The following is an 18,380-nucleotide window of genomic DNA, read 5'->3' as shown; positions in this document are numbered from 1 at the left end:
CCACAAGCGCACATGAGCCTGGCTTTACACAAACTCACTGATCAGATCACAGACACAGAACAACATTTCACTGATTTCAGTTTCAGCATGGGACTGCACTACTTCCTGCAGCATCTAGACAGACCAGGGACTTATGTGAGGATCCTGTTTGTGGATTTCAGCTCGGCTTTCAACACTATCCTTCCAAACCTCCTTCTGTCCAAACTGACCCAGCTATCTGTGCCCACCTCTGTCTGTCAGTGGATCAACAGCTTCCTGACAGACAGGCAGCAGCTAGTGAAGCTGGGAAAATTCTCATCCAGCACCCGTACAATCAGCACTGGAGCTCCTCAGAGTTGCGTCCTCTCCCCACTGCTCTTCTCCCTGTACACCAATGACTGCACATCTAAAGACCCCTCTGTCAAGCTCCTAAAGTTTGCAGATGACACCACACTTATTGGCCTCATTCAGGACGGTGACGAGTCTGCCTACAGACAGGAGGTAAAAGAGCTGGCTGTCTGGTGCAGTCTTAACAACCTGGAGCTCAACACGCTCAAAACAGTGGAGATAATAGTTGACTTCAGGAGGAACCCCCCTGCACACCCCCCACTCACCATCATGGACAGCACTGTAACGATAGTGGAGTCATTCAGGTTCCTGGGCAACACTATTTCTCAGGATCTGAAGTGGGACATTCACATTGAGTCCATTGTTAAAAAGGCCCAGCAGAGGTTGTATTTCCTTTGCCAGCTGAGGAAGTTCCACCTGCCACAGGAGCTGCTGAAACAGTTCTACTCTGCCATCATTGAATCCGTCCTCTGCACCTCAGTAACTGTCTGGTTCAGCTCAGCTACCAAATCTGATCTCAGAAGACTACAGAGGATAGTCCGGACTGCTGAGTGAATCACTGGTACACCCCTTCCCACTCTCTAAGAACTGTACCTATCCAGAGTGAGCAAAAGGGCTGGCAAAATCACTCAGGACCCCTTACATCCAGCACACTCCCTCTTTAAACTGTTGCCGTCTGGTCGACGCTACAGAGCACTGAGCACCAGAACGGCCAGGCACAGGAACAGTTTCTTTCCTCAGGCAATCCATCTCATGAACACTTGACAATAAAACATGGCACACAACACTATCATACATTTATTTATTTACGTAATACGCATAGTTATTTACTTTTCAAATTTGCACATAACATAACTGTACATACAAAATTGTCTATTTGTATATTGTATTTTTGCTATTTGTACATTGTCTATTTGTATATTTGTATATTATTCTTTTTATTGTCTGTGTCTTGTCTTGTCACTGTCATTCTGTTGCACTGTGGAGCTTCTGTCACTAAAACAAATTCCTCATATGTGTAAATATACCTGGCAATAAAGTTCATTCTGATTCTTCTGATTCTAATTGTGTGGTGTCTTAAGTTCTCTTTAACAGGTAATAGATGTTTAAAGTCTTTCTGCCCCCTTAAAAAAATGTTTATTTACCCCAAGCACTGCATAGTGGGAAAATAAAACAGGAAATAACATCTGGCTGTGGAAAAAGATAAGCATGTGCTCTGAGATAAAATAGCTAAAAAAAAAAAAAGTACTAAAGGCATGTGTGCATGTCAGGACAATTTACAGCATAGTTAAAAAAAAATACAAGAAATTGATAGACACTTTTTATTAATATTGAAATATTGAATATTAAAAATTCACATGAGCATGTCCACAGCATGTCCACATAACTGAACACGGCAAATATAGGATGGATGACAATATTTTTTGTGAATGACTTAAATTTCAGTCTGTTCATGATGTAAAGCTAATTTAATGACTTCAGACGACTTGGATTATAGTGCATATAAGTTGTATAGACCACCAAATGATATTTCAGAAGACTGAGCCAAAAACTGCCCATAGTGAGCATGTATCATAGGTTATGTCACAATCAGTGGAAGAAGACCCTGTTGAAAACTCGAAAGGCATCAGTGTTCCTCCAAAAAAGCGGCTGTCCTACCTGACCCGTTTCTCTGAGTGGTGGCATGCAAACACAATTCTGAAAAGAAAAAATGAGAAAAATTGATGTCTTGAAAAATGGCAACTACCAGGCTAAAATGCCCACCACGGTTGACAAAATGCTTGTAAGTGTAAATAATACCTGAGCCTTTGACTTCTTTTGCCCATGCCTTTGTTCTGCAGTCTGTGACAGTGGATCATTCTGCCATTATCTCAACTGAAATGTTTGATTTGGTGAAGACCATTGTCACAAAAGGAGTTGGAAAAGATGCTTATGCAAAGAGGGCAAAAATGCTGTTTGAAACATTTCAATGCGTTCACCTAAAAACAGGTGTGAGGCAGGTTAACACGGATTGCAATGTTGCTAACATAATCACATCAGCAATGAAACACATACCAAATGCAACAATTACAACTGAGTCCTCTTCTCAATACTGCAGTCAAAATACAAAATCTTCAAGCACTGGAAGATGGACTACACCTCAACAGGTCCAAGTGTCTGAAGCCACTGAAATCACCCAAAGAGATAGCTTTCCCAGATAGCTGGAAAATAAAAGATGTTTCATCAATGAAATTCCTCTGCAATGGCTCAGTCACACACAGCTGCATCACTGGACAACTACTGTGTATCGAAACAAGTGAGGATACTAGCCATCCACTGTCTGAAATCCCTGTGAACATGCAGCTGGACAATCATTCTTCAGTTTGCGAGGGGATGTCGCATTCATTCCAGTACATACAAGGGCATCTCTTGGACATTACGTGGCTTACTGCAGAAGAACTTCTATTGGCTGGGAGAAATAAAAAACACAATAAACAATAAACAAAATACAACCCCATGTCATATGGTTCACAAAGGAAGACTAAAATCTTTGGTTAATGAATTTCTTGGACTAGTCTCCACAGAAATGAGTTAATAATAAATAACAGAATAGTCCATAAAAAAATTTTCATTTCTACTGACATTGTGCCCATTTAAGCAGTTCCATGATCTTTTTGAACAGCAGTTCTTTTTTTTTCTTTAGTAATTGTTCTGTTATTTGTACAGAGATCTCTTCATTTTTACCCTACTCTAACATGAATAGTCAATAGAATTTTTTTCTAGTTGATTTGATCTTTTATAGACATTACACCAGTTTAAACACTTCCATGATTCTTTGAAAATTAATTTATACATTCTCCACATTAATTGTTCTGTTATTTGTACATAGATAATGCTGGATGTTGTATTCTGCTTGACACGTTCAGTATTGTCAGTATGGTTAATGTGTTGAAATTTACAGATAGATAACTAAGCAACATTATTTGACTGTGACAATATTTCAGCTGGTTACCTTGCTGAGAAAAAAAACAGCTTCAACCAGTGTAAGGTGGTTTGTTGTTCTTAAAGGAATAGTTCACCCAACAATGAAAATTCTGTCATCATATATAATCACCCTCGTGTCGTCTTAAAATCTTTGACTTTCTTTGTTTCCAGGAAAACAAAAGAAGATATTTTCAAGAATGTTCTTATTCATATAATGAAAGTCAGTGCTGACCAAAAGAGAGCTCAATTTTGGACCCCTTTAACTGCTCTGCTAGTACGATCTATGGGTGGCTTTAGAAGGGTTTTGTGCACTTTTCAAATGGCCAAACTGGGGAGACTAGGCTAAACAACCTAAGAACAGCAAACCAGCACACTAATTAGTGAAGTTGGCAGGAAACTAAAACAAATTCTTGACCTATTGCTTTAAAAATATTTTAAATAAAATGAAACACGCCTCACCTGTTCTTGCTTCACTGGTTATGCAGCTTCCTCAGAGAAAGATAATGATATGCTCCGATTATTTCATCATATGCAATATACATAACACAATACACATTTAAAACAAACTATATTTTAATCATGTTACATACTATTACTCAAGCAAACGGTTGTTATAACACAGTAAACTATTCCCTGTGGTAAAGTAAGGCTACTACTTACTTTGAATAAAATCCAAAAAACATAATGATAACAAAGGAGATTAAATACTTGCTTCAGCGACACACAAGAACACAAACAAAGGGTGTGATATTAAGTTGCAATATGTTCTGACATGCTGACAAAGTTTTCAAACACTGTGATACACTGTGATACAGTCGGGGGCAGTCGTGGCCTAATGGTTAGAGACTCGGACTTGCAACCCGAAGGTGAACCTGAAGGTTGTGGGTTTGAGTCTCGGGTCCGGCAGGGATTGTAGGTGGGGGGGGTGAATGACCAGTGCTCTCTCCCACCCTCAATACCACGACTGAGGTGAGACCCTTGAGCAAGGCACCGAACCCCCAACTGCTCCCCGGGCGCTGCAGCAAAAAAGGCTGCCCACTGCTCTGGGTGTGTGTTCACGGTGTGTGTGTTCACTACTGTGTGTGTGCACTTGGATGGGTTAAATGCAGAGCACAAATTCCTAGTATGGGTCACCATACTTGGCCACAAGTCACTTCACTATCACTATCACTATACACACAGTGTGAATTTTCAAACAAATGATACATGTCAACAAATACAGACCATGTGTGTTGGATTTGGAGCTTGACGAAGTCACTGACAATAAAAACTTTTCCATATCTAAAAAAAACAATGACAACGGTAACAAACCAGCACCGTGCGAGCACAAACGAATGAGACAGGTATTTCGATGAGATGGATGGAGAGTGACTTGTGTGACGTCACTGCTCTGCCAGAGATTTTGTAATGTCTAAGGATGGGAATAAGTTATGATGTTCCTTTGTACGGCACAAAACCGCACGAATCGAGCACAAACGAATGGCACCACTTTGGAGCGATTTGAACGGCATGGGGTGGAGAATGACGCCGCTGGCCCAAATCCAATGTGTTATTTCTAAGGAGGGGAAATAAATACAATGTTCACTGTAACGGAATAAACCAGCACAAATCAAGCACAAACGAATGGGACCGGTTTGGAACGATGTAGACCACATGGGGTGGAAAGTGCATAGCTGTTCCTTAAAAGTAGTTTTGTTATATTTAAGAAGGGATCATAGTTACAGGGTTTCTTATAATGGCACAAACTGGCATAAATCGAGCACAAACGAATGGCACCAGTTTGGAACAATTTGGACAGCATGGGGCGGTGAGTGACGTCACTGCCCTGAATTATATTTGTTATTTCTAAAGAAAGGAAATAAGACACAATGTTCATTTTAATGGCACAAATTGGCACTAATCGAGAACAAATGAACAGCACCAGTTTTGTGCTATTTAAACTCTTGTTATAGCTAAGGAAGGGAAATAGTTACAGTGTTTGTTTTAATGGCACAGACCAAACACAAATGACCAGTGCCTATTTGGAGTGATTTGAGCAACATGGGGTGGAGAGTGATGTCACACAGCCCAAAAAAAAAAAAAAAGTTTAATATCTCAAACACCAAACCAGCACAAACGTTCATTTTTGTGGCACAAATCAGCACAAACGTAGAGCAGTAAATGCATTCATCATCTCTGAGTATGAGAAGAGGAAGGCTTTGAGGATAGTGAACACCAGGAAGGCAGTAGGACCAGACAGCATCTCAGGTCGGTGCCTTACATGCTGCACTGACCAGCTAGCACTCGTGTTGACAGACATAATCAACTTCTCCCTGGTACAGTCAGTAATTCCCATCTGCTTTGAACAGTCCATTATTATTTCTGTCCCAAAGAAACCCCACCCCACCTGCCTCAATGACTATTGCCCAATAGCTCTGAACTCAGTTGTGATGAAGTGCTTTGAAAGGCTGGTCAGACACTTCATCACCTCTTCATTACCTGACACACTGGACCCATTTCAGTTCGCATACCATCCCAATCACTCAACAGATGATGCCATCACACACTTCCTACAAACAGACCTGAGCCATCTGGACACCAGAAAGGGAATTTATGTTAAAATGCTGTGTGTTGATTACAGCTCAGCATTTAACACTATAATTCCCTCCAAACTCACCACCAAGTTGAAGCACCTGGGACTTAGCCCATCCTTGTGTCAGTGGACCTCCAGTTTTCTGCACACCACAAGCAATATGGGTGGGCAGACATGTTTCACCCTCCCTCACCCTCAGCACTGGTCCCCCCAGGGTTGTGTCCTGAGCCCCCTGCTGTATTCATTATACACTACTTCCATCTCTACCACAATTCTCTGATAATGATGATAAGGCCTAGTTGGAGGAGATTAAAAGCCTGGTATTAAAAACTGGTGCCAGGAGAACAACCTCCTCCTGAATGTCAGCAAGACAAAGGAGTTGACAGTGGACTTGAAGCAGGAGAGGAGCTACCACCCCCTAAAGCTACCACCCCCGTAAGAGCTCCTGTGGAGAGAGTGGACAGTTTTCCGGTAACTTGGTGTTCACATCACGCAGGGTCTGTCATGGTCCTGTCACATTCTGATGGGAAGCATCATGGCCTGGTTTTGGAATTGCACCAAGCAGGGTAGGTGGGGTTTCCAGAGGGTGGTGCAATCAGCTGAGCGCACCATCTGCACTGAGCTCCCTGACCTGCAGTCTTCCTACAGCAAGTGGTGCTGGACCAAGAGCAGGAAGATAGTGAAGGACTTCTGCCATCTGAGCAATGGACTCTTCTCTCTGTTGTGGTCAGGGAAGCACTTCTGCTCCCTGAAGGCCAACACAGAGAGAATGAGTAGGAGTTTCTTCCCCCAGGCCATTCGTGCCCTGAACCAGGACAACACCTAGGACTAGACTTTAGATTTGTTTGCACAACATCCGCACCCCCTACATTACTGTTAATATGCCCGTATTACCACAGATTTATAAATATTTAATATAAATGTTAGTATATAAAGGAAGAGCTCACAATCCAAAGCAAAATCATCTAATCTATCAAACATAGTGGAGGCATATGACTGCTAATGGAACTGGATCACTGGTGTTTGTTGATGATGTGACTGCTCATAGAAGTAGCAGGATGAATTCTGAAATGTATAGAGCTATACACTAAACTGATAGGATGGTGCTTCACAGTACAGATGGATAATGACCCAAAACATACTGCAAAAGCAGCCCAAGAGCTTCTTAAGGCAAAGAAATAGTATGTTCTTAAATGGCCGAATCAGTCACCTGACCTCAACCCAATTGAGCATGCTACTGTTCACCGCCAAAAGTGCTTACAATGAACACATAAGCATCAGAACTGGACCATGGAGCAGTGGAAGAAGTTGGCCTGGTCTGATGAATCACATTTTCTTTTACATCTTGTGAACAGATGGGTGCATGTGCGTCACTTACTTGGAGAAGAGATGGCACCAGGATAAACTATGGGAAGAAGGCAAGCTGACAGAGGAAGCTCTGTGCAATGTTCTCCTGGGAAAACTTGGGTCCTGGCATCCATGTGGATGTTACTTTGACACTTACCGCCTACCTAAACATTGTTGCAGACCATGTACACCCCTTCATGGCAACAGTATTCCCTAATGGCAGTGGCTTCTTTCAGCAGGATAATGTGCCCTGCCACACTCCAAAAATTGTTCAGGAATAATTTGAGGAACATGACAAAGAGTTCAAGGTATTGACTTGTCCTCCAACTTCCCCAGATCTCAATCCGATCGAGCATCTGTGGGATGTGCTGGTCAAACAAGTCCGATCCATTCCATGGACAACCCACCTCGCAACTTACTGGACTTAAAGGATCTGCTGCTAACATTTTGGTGCCAGATACCATAGCACACCTTCAGCACACACACACACACAGATAGATAGATAGATAGATAGATAGATAGATATAGATACATCTATATATAAATGCCATTCCACAAATTTTTGGACTTCAATTAATTTTGGCCTTCGGGTACAATTCTACCTTCAAACTTTGGGAGGTGGGGTCTAGGTGGTAGAGTGATACCAAATTGCAGTAAGGAAAAAAGTTATTCTGGTTGAGATGTTTTTGCTTATAATGTTACAGTATTGAACTTATGTGACTCTGACATAAATACACTGAGCTACAAAGTCAGTTGTCACAACAGTTGTCATGTTCCAACATTAGATCAGTGCATGGTCAATTCAAAGGCAGCTAATGTTTGGTTGAGTGGGTGTTGCTAGGGATGTGTTGATGAGAATATTTGAGTACTGCCATAAAATGTATTGTCTTCCCACCCACCCACCCCCAAAAAAAAGGTTAAAAATTAAACCTGGCAAACACTTCAGAGAGCTAGTACCATATAATCTGAAACGCCTATCATCACTTTGTGGAGGTGTAAAAACATCTGATTTATTATTCACTATGTGTGGATGTCAGTCAAGATAGAATGATAAATAATGGAGTGTCATTTAAAAAGCTGGAAAAGAGATGTTTGAGGTAATACTAGTCAGTTTTTAATTTACCCATAAGAGTTTGATATTATATATTAAATTGGTGGATTGCCTTAATCATTTGTATCAGAGAGAATAAATTGATTCATAATGGCATTATTCATTTACCTCCATTCCATTTCCAGGGAATTTATATTTCCAAATTAATAGTTGGCTTTACACAGTTTTATAAAGAGCAAATACATACGATGAAAGAGATGCCTGAGGGAAATGAAATGAATATCCAGAGCTCTTATTTTAAATGTTGTTTCTGATTGTGGCCACAGGTGATGGCAGCTATGCCCGTGATGCCCGCTTAGAAGCACCCTCCTCATTAGCAGTTGCACCCAATGGCACACTCTACATTGCTGACCTGGGAAATATCCGGATCCGCTCAGTGAGCACCAACCAGCCACAGCTAAATGCAGCTGGAATGTATGAGATCGCCTCAGTGGTGGACCAGGAGGTCTACTTATTCAGCCACAATGGCATGCACCTTCATACCAAACATCTGATCACTGGTGATTTCCTGTACAACTTCACCTATTCACCTGATCAGCACCTAAGTGCTGTGGTCAGTAGGGATGGCAGTGCCATCCATGTGCGACGCGATGCCAATGGAATACCCCTTTGGTTAGTGGCACCCAGAGGTCAGGTGCACTGGCTCACCATCAGCAACAGCCGTCTCCTCAAGAGGGTTTCTGCCCAAGGCCATGACATCGCCCAGCTCACTTACCATGGCAACACTGGTCTCCTAGCAACAAAGACTGACGAGAATGGATGGACCACAGTATATGAGTAAGGCTCAGCTTTTTATATAATAACTGCACTGTGCATTTTGGATTGCCCTTGTTTAGAAAAGTAATCTTTAAAAGAGATGTTGTGTGCATGCAATTGGTGTGGCTTCCCTTAATCAGAATATAGCTCTTAGATAATTCACAGTATTTCAGAATACTCTCTGAGCTTTGAGTGTCAGTGTGAGTTATCAGTGCCATCTTGTGGTGTCTTCAACTTAAATCACTTCAAGCCTCCATGTCAGAACTGCAGGTTACACTGGGAGCAGCTGCTTCTTGATATATGATAGCCAGGCACCCCAACAGAAATCCTGAAAAGTGATCAACAGGAATTCAGCTCAAACATTTGGCAAAATGCATCTTACCTAAAAATGACCTTTCAATAAGTGTCCACAGTCCTTCATGAAAAGGTTTCATTTGCCCTTTTGTGTTACATAAATCAGATCTGTGCTGCAGTGACTTTGCTGAGAAAGGCTTCTTATATGAATAGGTACAACAGTGAAGGACACATTGTCAATGTCACCTTTCCGACTGCGGAAGTCAGCAGTTTCCACGACAACATGGAGAAGTCAGTTCGGGTAGAAGTAGACAGCTCCAACTCAGAGAACTTCATTACAGTCACTAACTTTTCCTCCTCTGACACCATTTTCACATTTCGCCAAGGTATGTCTCTCGACCAGCGATGAGTCATGTATAGATTTTCTATCGACTCCTCAAATTTATATGTGATTTATGTTCTTTGTGAGTGTTGATATCTTATAGTCCTCTGTTACAGTACCCTACAATAGCTTTTATTGTTCATACCCTTCATACATACAAAAAGAAATCAACACACTGTCAAAATATTTTAGTTATAATAACAAAATAGTATATTTTGTCATATTTTGGTATTTTACCAAGCACTAGACGATATCAAACACATTGTTAAGCTACACTTTACAGGACATTCTATATAAATAATTGTTTGGCTATTTAGCAACATTTTGCAGTTTGGTATTTCATTGTTGGCAAGTTAAGCAATCAATCAATAAGAAAGAAATACTATGGAACAGTGTGTGTGTGGGGTAGACATTTGAGGTCTTTTGAATTTATTATTTATTGCTGCTTGCCCTTCTCCATCTTGAAATTAATGAAATATCCTTATTCCGAATACATGTTTAGTGTGCGGACAAGTCACCATCCTTAATTCTGAAGTGTTCTCAGAATTTAATATGCCAGGACTTCTTTCCCCGGAAGCCATTTTCCAGTTCATTAGCACAGACTATAGCATATAGACTGCAGCATGAGTAGCTTTTTTAATGACAAAGAGGTTGTGGCAGGACTATTAGAGCAGATATTCCCTTTCTTTCTGTTATTTCAGTAGCTTGCCAGTACATTTAGTACTTGGCTCAATATTGCAGGCAGAACTGTTGAAGGCCACTCCCAACTGTTGTACCCCAGATATGTCTATTCCAACTGTTGTTTGTCACCAGGAGGTGCTACTGTCTTACTTGATGGGTTTCAATCACATCATACGCAAAAATAGCTGAATGTAACTTATGATCAAATAAGCAATGCTGTGCCACCATCCTCCCAATTAGTGAAGTCATTGTGATGTCACTGAGGCATTGTAGAGATGTAAAGTGCACATGCTGTGGTGATGTATATGTGCTATCTGGTTACCACTGTTAAAATAGTGAAAATCTCCAAGGTTAATGTGGCCTCAGAAAGAAAGATTACTTTTGATCAGGCATTTTGTCTTCTGTGTATGTCCTGATGAAAAACTGCTGAAAAAATCCCTCAATAGCAAGTACAGATTTATATTACTCCCTGTTGTGACCACATGTGACCACATTTCAATTTCACTGAATAAGTTTTACTGAATAATTTGTAGTATTAATTGAAAATAAAATTACATATTTATATATAAATTCACATATTTATAATTTATTTTGGTTTAATTTAATTTAAATCTGTTTATTTCTGTAAAGCTGCTTTGTGACAATGTCCATTGTTAAAAGTGCTATACAGATAAAATTGAATTGAATTGAAAATATTAACATGCTTTAAGATGAGTAATTTAATAATCTGCTGAGATTTTAAGGGGGTTATGTAAACACTGACAGTTTAGCATTTTTATGTTGTATATACATATATATTAAATATTAATTCATTGCTGTACTCCCTGTGAGAACATTTTGCAGAGGTGTGAATCAACAGACCCCTTCTGCAAAATAAAAGCAAGCACAGTAGGAAACATTTTTTCATACAATGTTTGTAGTACTTTCCTTTCAACCCTGAAAATGTGTATGATTTTACTCTGTGGAAATAGATGAAGAGAAAACCAAAAGTGTCTTTGTTTGCAAAGCAGAAGCAACACCTTAGCCATATTCATATTTTGCACAGTTCTGTAATGCTGTTAGGGTACAACTTCTTTTCACACGTTAACCACTCCTTTTGCAGACCATGCACAGAACACATACCGTGTGAGCACTGACGGCTCTTTCCATGTGACCTTTGCCAGTGGCATGGATGTGACACTTGTTACTGAGCCACATGTGTCAGCTGGAACGGTCAACCCAGCAGTGAGCAGGTGCAACATCACACTGCCCAGCGAGCACAGTCCGAGTCTGATCGAATGGAGGCAGCGGCGAGAGCAGTCAAAGACCAACCACACAACCTATGAATGCAAGCTGCGGGTATGCAACATCAGTTACCTAAAACTTGCCAAAGGGGGTGTATCTGTGACTCATCAGCATGCTATACAACAGACCACCCTATCACTCAGTGAAAGACATGTTGAAAAAAATCACCAGGCTCATCAAAAAGTCTGCTTTAAAGTTTACTTCAAGTCATATGATGTTAGCTTGAAATACTAAACAACTATTTCAGTACTAAAGTCCCATTTGTGAGTTCATATTAATTGCCAAGTGACAAAAAAAGGTCACAGACTTCTGTTATCGATCATTTTTCATTTAATGGAAAGGGAAAATAACAAATGTCAGCTAGTTCCACTTGTGGTAAATGGAAAGAATGAGTGACTGGAACATACAAAAGTATTTATTTTTTTTTTGTTTGAGCCTTTCTTGGTTATGATACAAGCTTTTAGTTAGTAATGCTTTATTTACTAAGAGGCTGTGAATTATTGATTAATAGCTGGTCTATAGCATCTCAGATATGGATTTTCAATGGAGAATCACTATTGACTGTGTCATTATTTCAGGGTTTGGCCTAATCCGTGCCAATAACATCAGCCTATACAATCTCTCTGTTTTTTCCCTTACACCTTTGTTGTTGTGTTTATCAACAGGCTCATAACAGAAATCTGCTGTCCATAGACTTTGACCACACCACACGTATGGGCAAGATCTATGATGACCATCGCAAATTTACTTTAAGGATTCTATATGATGAGCTAGGACGGCCCATTCTGTGGTCACCCAGTAGCAAATACAATGAGGTGAATGTCACCTACTCAGCTGCAGGCCTCATCACCAGCATTCGGCGTGGAAACTGGTCTGAAAAATTGGAATACGAAAATGGTAGGGTGGTGTCTAGAACATGGATCAATGGCAAAATCTGGAGCTACTCTTTCATGGAGAAGGTACCATGATCTTTCCTCCTTTGTCAATGTTAGAGGTTATGCATAAGCATTTTCTTTTACTGCACAGACTTTTCCTTTGTGGAAATATTGCAAATGGATATGTGGGCATTTTCTTTTTATAGTCAGTGGCACAGTTATAATTAACAGTTGATGATGAGTCATAGAGTGCATACTTTCAGAATTATTCTATAATAAATCCCTGTGGAAACATATATTAAAAGAAAAAAACAACCAAATTGTTGCCTCTAAAGAACCATTGCCTTGTTTTTGTTTGTGAAGACAAAACAAAGTCATTATGTGTCAGATATAAGACAGCTATCCAATTTTGTGGTTGCCCAGTATCAAATACAATGAGGTGAATGAGTATTGTGAAACTTCCCCCCAATGTGTGTTTGTATTTTCATTGTCCTTTCTGTCAGGAAACAGTTATTCATAGTTTGTGGCAGTTTGTAGAAGCAGTTAGAACTTAATATCTTTTGCACATCCTTTTTTTTTCAGATGACTTTTATAAGCTTTAACTAGCATTTAATCAGTTACAACTGAACCAGATATGCTGTTTTGATTAAAACTTATCCTCTAGCTTGTCAAGCAGTGTTTTACACACACACACACACACACACACACACATACGTATATATATATATATATATACAGTACAAGTATTTGGACAATGACAGAGTTTCTGTGATTTTGCCTTTATACACCACCACAATGGATTTGAAATAAAACAGTCAAGATGTAATCGAAGTGTAGACTTTGAGCTTCATTTTAAGAGGTCCCACAATAGTATAGCATTTACCGTTTAGGAATTACAGCCATTTTAAGCAAAGGACTTCCATTTTCAGGGGCTCAAAAGTATTTGGACAATTTACTGACAAGAAGATAATTGACCAGATGTGGTCCATTCCCTCGTCAAGACAAATGAAGCAGATAAAAAGTCTGGAGTTGATATCAGGTATTGAGTTGGCATTTGGCAGCTGTTCGACTGGAGCTACCAATATGAAGTCCAAGGAGATCTCAATGCAAGTGAAGGTGGCCATCATTAGGCTTAAAAAACAACATAAATCTATAAGAGAGATAGCAAAAACCTTAGGTGTGTCCAAATCAACAGGAAGCAGTGTTATGGCATGGGCATGTATGGGTGCCATTGGAACGGGCTCACTGGTGTTTATTGATGATGTGACTGCTGACAGAAGTAGCAAGATGAATTCTGAGGTGTATATACACTTTCTGCTCACATTCAGCCAAATGCTACAAAACTTATAGGACGCCACTTCACAGTGCAGGTGGATAATGACCCTAAACATACTGCGAAAGCAACTCAAGACTTTTTGAAGGCAAAGAAATGGAATATTCTTCAATGGCCAAGTCAGTCACCTGATCTCAACCCAAGAGAGCATGCTTTTCACTTACGGAAGACAAGACTGAAGGCAAGAAGACCCACAAACAAGCAACAACTGAAGGTGGCTGCAGTGAAGGCCTGGCAAGCATCTCCAGGGAGGAAACTTGATGGCCATGGGCTCCAGACTTCAGGATTTTCATCCTAGTATTAAAATTATGGTTATATTTACAGTTATGTCAGTTTGTCCAAATACCTTTGAGCCCCTGAAAATGGAAGTACTTTGCTTTAAAATGGCTGTAATTCCTAAATGGTAAATGCCATATTTTTGTGGAACCTCTTAAAATAAAGCTGAAAGTCTACATGATCACATCGTGATTGTTTTATTTCAAATCCATTGTGGTGGTGTATAAAGGCAAAATCACAAAAACTCTGTCATTGTCCAAATACTTCCGGACCTAACTAACATATATATATATATATATATATATATATATATATATATATATATATATATATATATATATATATATATATATATATATATATATATATATAATTTTTAATTTCCTAACTCTTTTTTTGTTCTTTTCATTTGTCCATAGTCTGTTATGCTCCAGTTACATAGCCAACGCAGATACATTTTTGAGTATGACCAAACAGATCGGCTTCTGGCCGTGACCATGCCCAGCATGGTACGTCACAGCCTGCAGTCCATGCTGTCAGTGGGCTACTACAGAAACATCTACAGTCCTCCAGACAGCAGAGCTCACATCATTCAGGACTTCACCCGTGACAGGCTTTTGCTCCAGACACTCTACCTGGGCTCAGGCCGCCGTGTCCTCTACAAATACACCAAGCAGACTCGTCTGTCTGAGATCATCTATGACACCACACTGGTCACTTTCACCTATGATGACTATTCAGGAATGATTAAAACCATCCACCTCATGCACGATGGCTTCATATGCACCATCAGATACAGGCAAACAGGTGTGTGTTCCTTTATTTACAGATACCAGTCACACATACTGAAAAATACCAAAAAATATACCTTTCTTTTGCATGTTTGTTGTTTTTTTATGCATGTTGATTAATTGGGACTCCACATAACATGAATTACTTAATTTTTTTTTAATCTACAGTATGAAACCACTGGTCACACACCAGGTTATAATAATATCTTTATTATACTGAACAAAAAAGAAAGTTAAAAAAAAAAAAACAATTATAATGTTTTTGCTGCCTTTGCTTGGCACATACAGAGGCAGAGTGCCCTGTACTGTCCGTACTGTCTCTGAGGAAATTTACTTGGCCTAACATGTAAGTCGATAAACTGTGCTAATTAACTAGACCTTGAAATGGCATGACCTTTTTTGTACCATTACAGCATTTTATTAGAATCTATGTCCATAATATATACCTTGTTATCCAGAAGATCTTGTTTATAACCCTCAGTATCTTTGTTATTTTATGCGCTCATTAAAACAAATTGTAGTAAACATCCCCTGTGTAATTCCAATTTAAAGGTCTATAACTCTAATAACTTAAGCAGAAATATAAGACCAATCATTACCGTCTTGCAGCCCCTGTATTAATTAAGAGCAGGTTGTGATTAGTTCATTTTTGAGCAGCAGTAGATTTCTAAACCAGTGGTTCATGGTATCAGTAAACAATTCCCTTGAGTTGAGGATTCTTGCATCCTATGTAACAATCCCACAATAGTTTCCCCTAAGTCAGATGAAGCTAATCTCTGTGCCCCAGCACCCCTGCTGACTGGTTTATCATTTTCTCCTCTGAACCAATTGGGTTTAACCTTCCTTTTAACTGATCTAATTTCACTCAAACAAAATGGGCCTTTTGAAAGCAGAGATAATGCTATTTGTCGAATGAAATAAGCAACAGCAATGGATGCTTTAAAATGCTGGCATAGAACAGAGATGGAGGAAACAGAGAAAAAGAGTCATGATGCAGATGAACTGCACTTGGTAAGTAACCTCTCTCCACATTTAGATTTTACACAACAGATGGGGTAGGTTCCACTTTGCTGGCATTTTTTTTCTTTTGTGTGTGTGTGTGTGTGTGTGTGTGTGTTTTAGTTGGATGGGTTCCAGCAAATGGGCTAATGCTAAAACAGCATTTGACTTGAGGCTTAAATCATATTAATCATATTTTAGAGCAAATTGTGATTCTAAATGGCAAGAAAAACAACTAAACCTAATGTTTTATGTTTAAAAGCCATGTTGGTTTTCTCACGAGAATCGTTGTTCTTCCATTTCATTTCATTTATTGATGAGTTGAGGGCTGTAGCTTTATCAAAATTAAGAAGCTCTCCATTACATCAGAGTCAAAAGAATATTTTGTTAATAGTTTAAAGATGATTGAAGTTATGGACATAATCTGGTTTGTACAGAATTTACACATGACATATGTACCCCTTGCACATGGTTATTTAGACTAAATCCATTTTTTCCAGGTCCCCTGGTTGGACGCCAGATCTTCCGATTCAGTGAGGAGGGCTTGGTGAATGCGCGCTTTGACTACAGCTATAACAGTTTTCGTGTGACCAGCATGCAGGCCATGATCAATGAGACCCCTCTTCCCATTGATCTTTACCGTTATGTGGATGTATCTGGACGCATCGAGCAGTTTGGAAAGTTCAGCGTTATAAACTACGATCTTAACCAGGTCATCACTACCCATGCCATGAAGCACACCAAGATATTCAATGCCTATGGGCAAGTAGTGGAGGTACAGTATGAGATCCTCAAGTTGATTGCCTATTGGATGACAGTGCACTATGACAACATGGGTCGCACTGTTGTTTGCGAAATCCGGATTGGTGTGGATGGCAACATCACACGATATTCATATGAATACGATGCTGACAGCCAGCTTCAGAGTGTACTGATGAATGAACGTCCCCAGTGGCGCTACAGCTATGACCTCAATGGTAACATCAACCTCCTGAGCCATGGCACCAGCGCCAGGCTTACGCCGCTTCGTTATGATCTCCGTGACCGAATCACCAGATTGGGTGAAATCCAATACAAAATGGATGACGATGGATTTCTCCGTATGAGAGGCAATGACATCTTTGACTACAACTCCAATGGGCTCCTCATACGTGTCTACAATAAGGTTTCAGAGGAAAGCATCCAGTACCGCTACGATGGCCTCAGCAGGCGTGTTGCTAGCAAGTCCAGCACTGGGCACCACCTGCAGTTCTTCTATGCAGATCTGGCTAATCCCACAAGAATAACGCATATGTACAACCACAGCAGTTCTGAAATCACCTCCCTCTATTATGACCTTCAAGGCCACATCATCGCCATGGAGCTAAGCAGCGGCGAGGAGTACTATGTGGCTTGTGACAATACTGGAACTCCACGAGCTATCTTCAGTAGTCAAGGAGAAATTATCAGGGAGGTCCAGTACACTCCTTATGGGGACATTTATCAAGACTCTAACCCATCATTCCACTTGATTATTGGATTCCACGGTGGACTTTGTGATCCATTCACCAAGCTGATTCATTTTGGGCGAAGGGACTATGATGTGGTAGCAGGCAGGTGGACAACACCTGACTACAACTTGTGGGCCGAGCTCAGTGCCAACCCAAAACCTTTCAATCTCTACACATTTAAAAACAACTGCCCAGTGGGAGATATTGAGGAGGTCACTCAGTTCACTTCAGGTGAAATAGCATGTCATGTATATTAATTATACATTATATACAGTAGTCACTACTGCTATAAGTAAATAATAAACTTACACTGTATAGTTGAATGTTGTATACATCAGACACATCACATAGACTTACGCTGTTGTTGTTATAGTAAAGATTGCATTAAAAACTTAAACCTTAAAACTAAACTTCAAATGAAGTCTTCATCTTTCAAACTATTTGGTCTTTTGGGTAATATGCTTTAAAATAAAAATAAAAAAAGGATTACTCTGTCCCATCCTGAGATTTCTAATTTAAGCATTGATTGTTTTAAACAAGAGATCTAAAAAAAGAGGATTGTTCTGATATTTGCAGTGTTTGAAATTATTGACAAGTAGTATAATTTGCTCTTTGAAGAGTTTTTCAAGGACTTTGGAGAAGTATCAATGAAAATATGCTCATACTTTTATGGAAACAGACAAGTATTTGTTTTTTCTGTGTGTCTGTATAAGCAGATATTGGAAGCTGGCTACAACTGTTTGGATTTCAGCTCCATAATGTTGTGCCTGGCTTTCCTAAACCTGATGTGGAAGGCATGGAACAGACTTATGAAATGATGAAGACCCAAACCAAAACCCAGGACTGGGACACAAGTAAAGTAAGCATTTGGTATACAGCGTATACACATAATATTGTG

General features: G+C 39.9%; 1 protein-coding gene across 2 annotated transcripts in view; it reads left to right on the top strand.

The window, feature by feature from the left end:
* The window catches only part of LOC113542771 (teneurin-1), a 141,488-nt gene that overhangs the window by 118,835 nt on the left and 4,273 nt on the right, over window positions 1-18,380 (top strand). For both annotated transcript variants that reach the window (XM_026940521.3, XM_026940520.3), the window contains 7 exons: window positions 8,588-9,098; window positions 9,585-9,757; window positions 11,537-11,772; window positions 12,384-12,677; window positions 14,622-15,009; window positions 16,493-17,713; window positions 18,199-18,341. In XM_026940521.3, coding sequence (XP_026796322.3) covers window positions 8,588-9,098; window positions 9,585-9,757; window positions 11,537-11,772; window positions 12,384-12,677; window positions 14,622-15,009; window positions 16,493-17,713; window positions 18,199-18,341 — 2,966 coding nt within the window. The remainder of the gene's footprint in view (window positions 1-8,587; window positions 9,099-9,584; window positions 9,758-11,536; window positions 11,773-12,383; window positions 12,678-14,621; window positions 15,010-16,492; window positions 17,714-18,198; window positions 18,342-18,380) is intronic.

The sequence above is a fragment of the Pangasianodon hypophthalmus genome, chromosome 7 (assembly GCF_027358585.1).
Source record: "Pangasianodon hypophthalmus isolate fPanHyp1 chromosome 7, fPanHyp1.pri, whole genome shotgun sequence".
Classification (NCBI taxonomy): domain Eukaryota; kingdom Metazoa; phylum Chordata; class Actinopteri; order Siluriformes; family Pangasiidae; genus Pangasianodon; species Pangasianodon hypophthalmus.
Note: the sequence above shows the minus strand (reverse complement) of the source record. Positions and strands in the feature narration are given on the sequence as shown.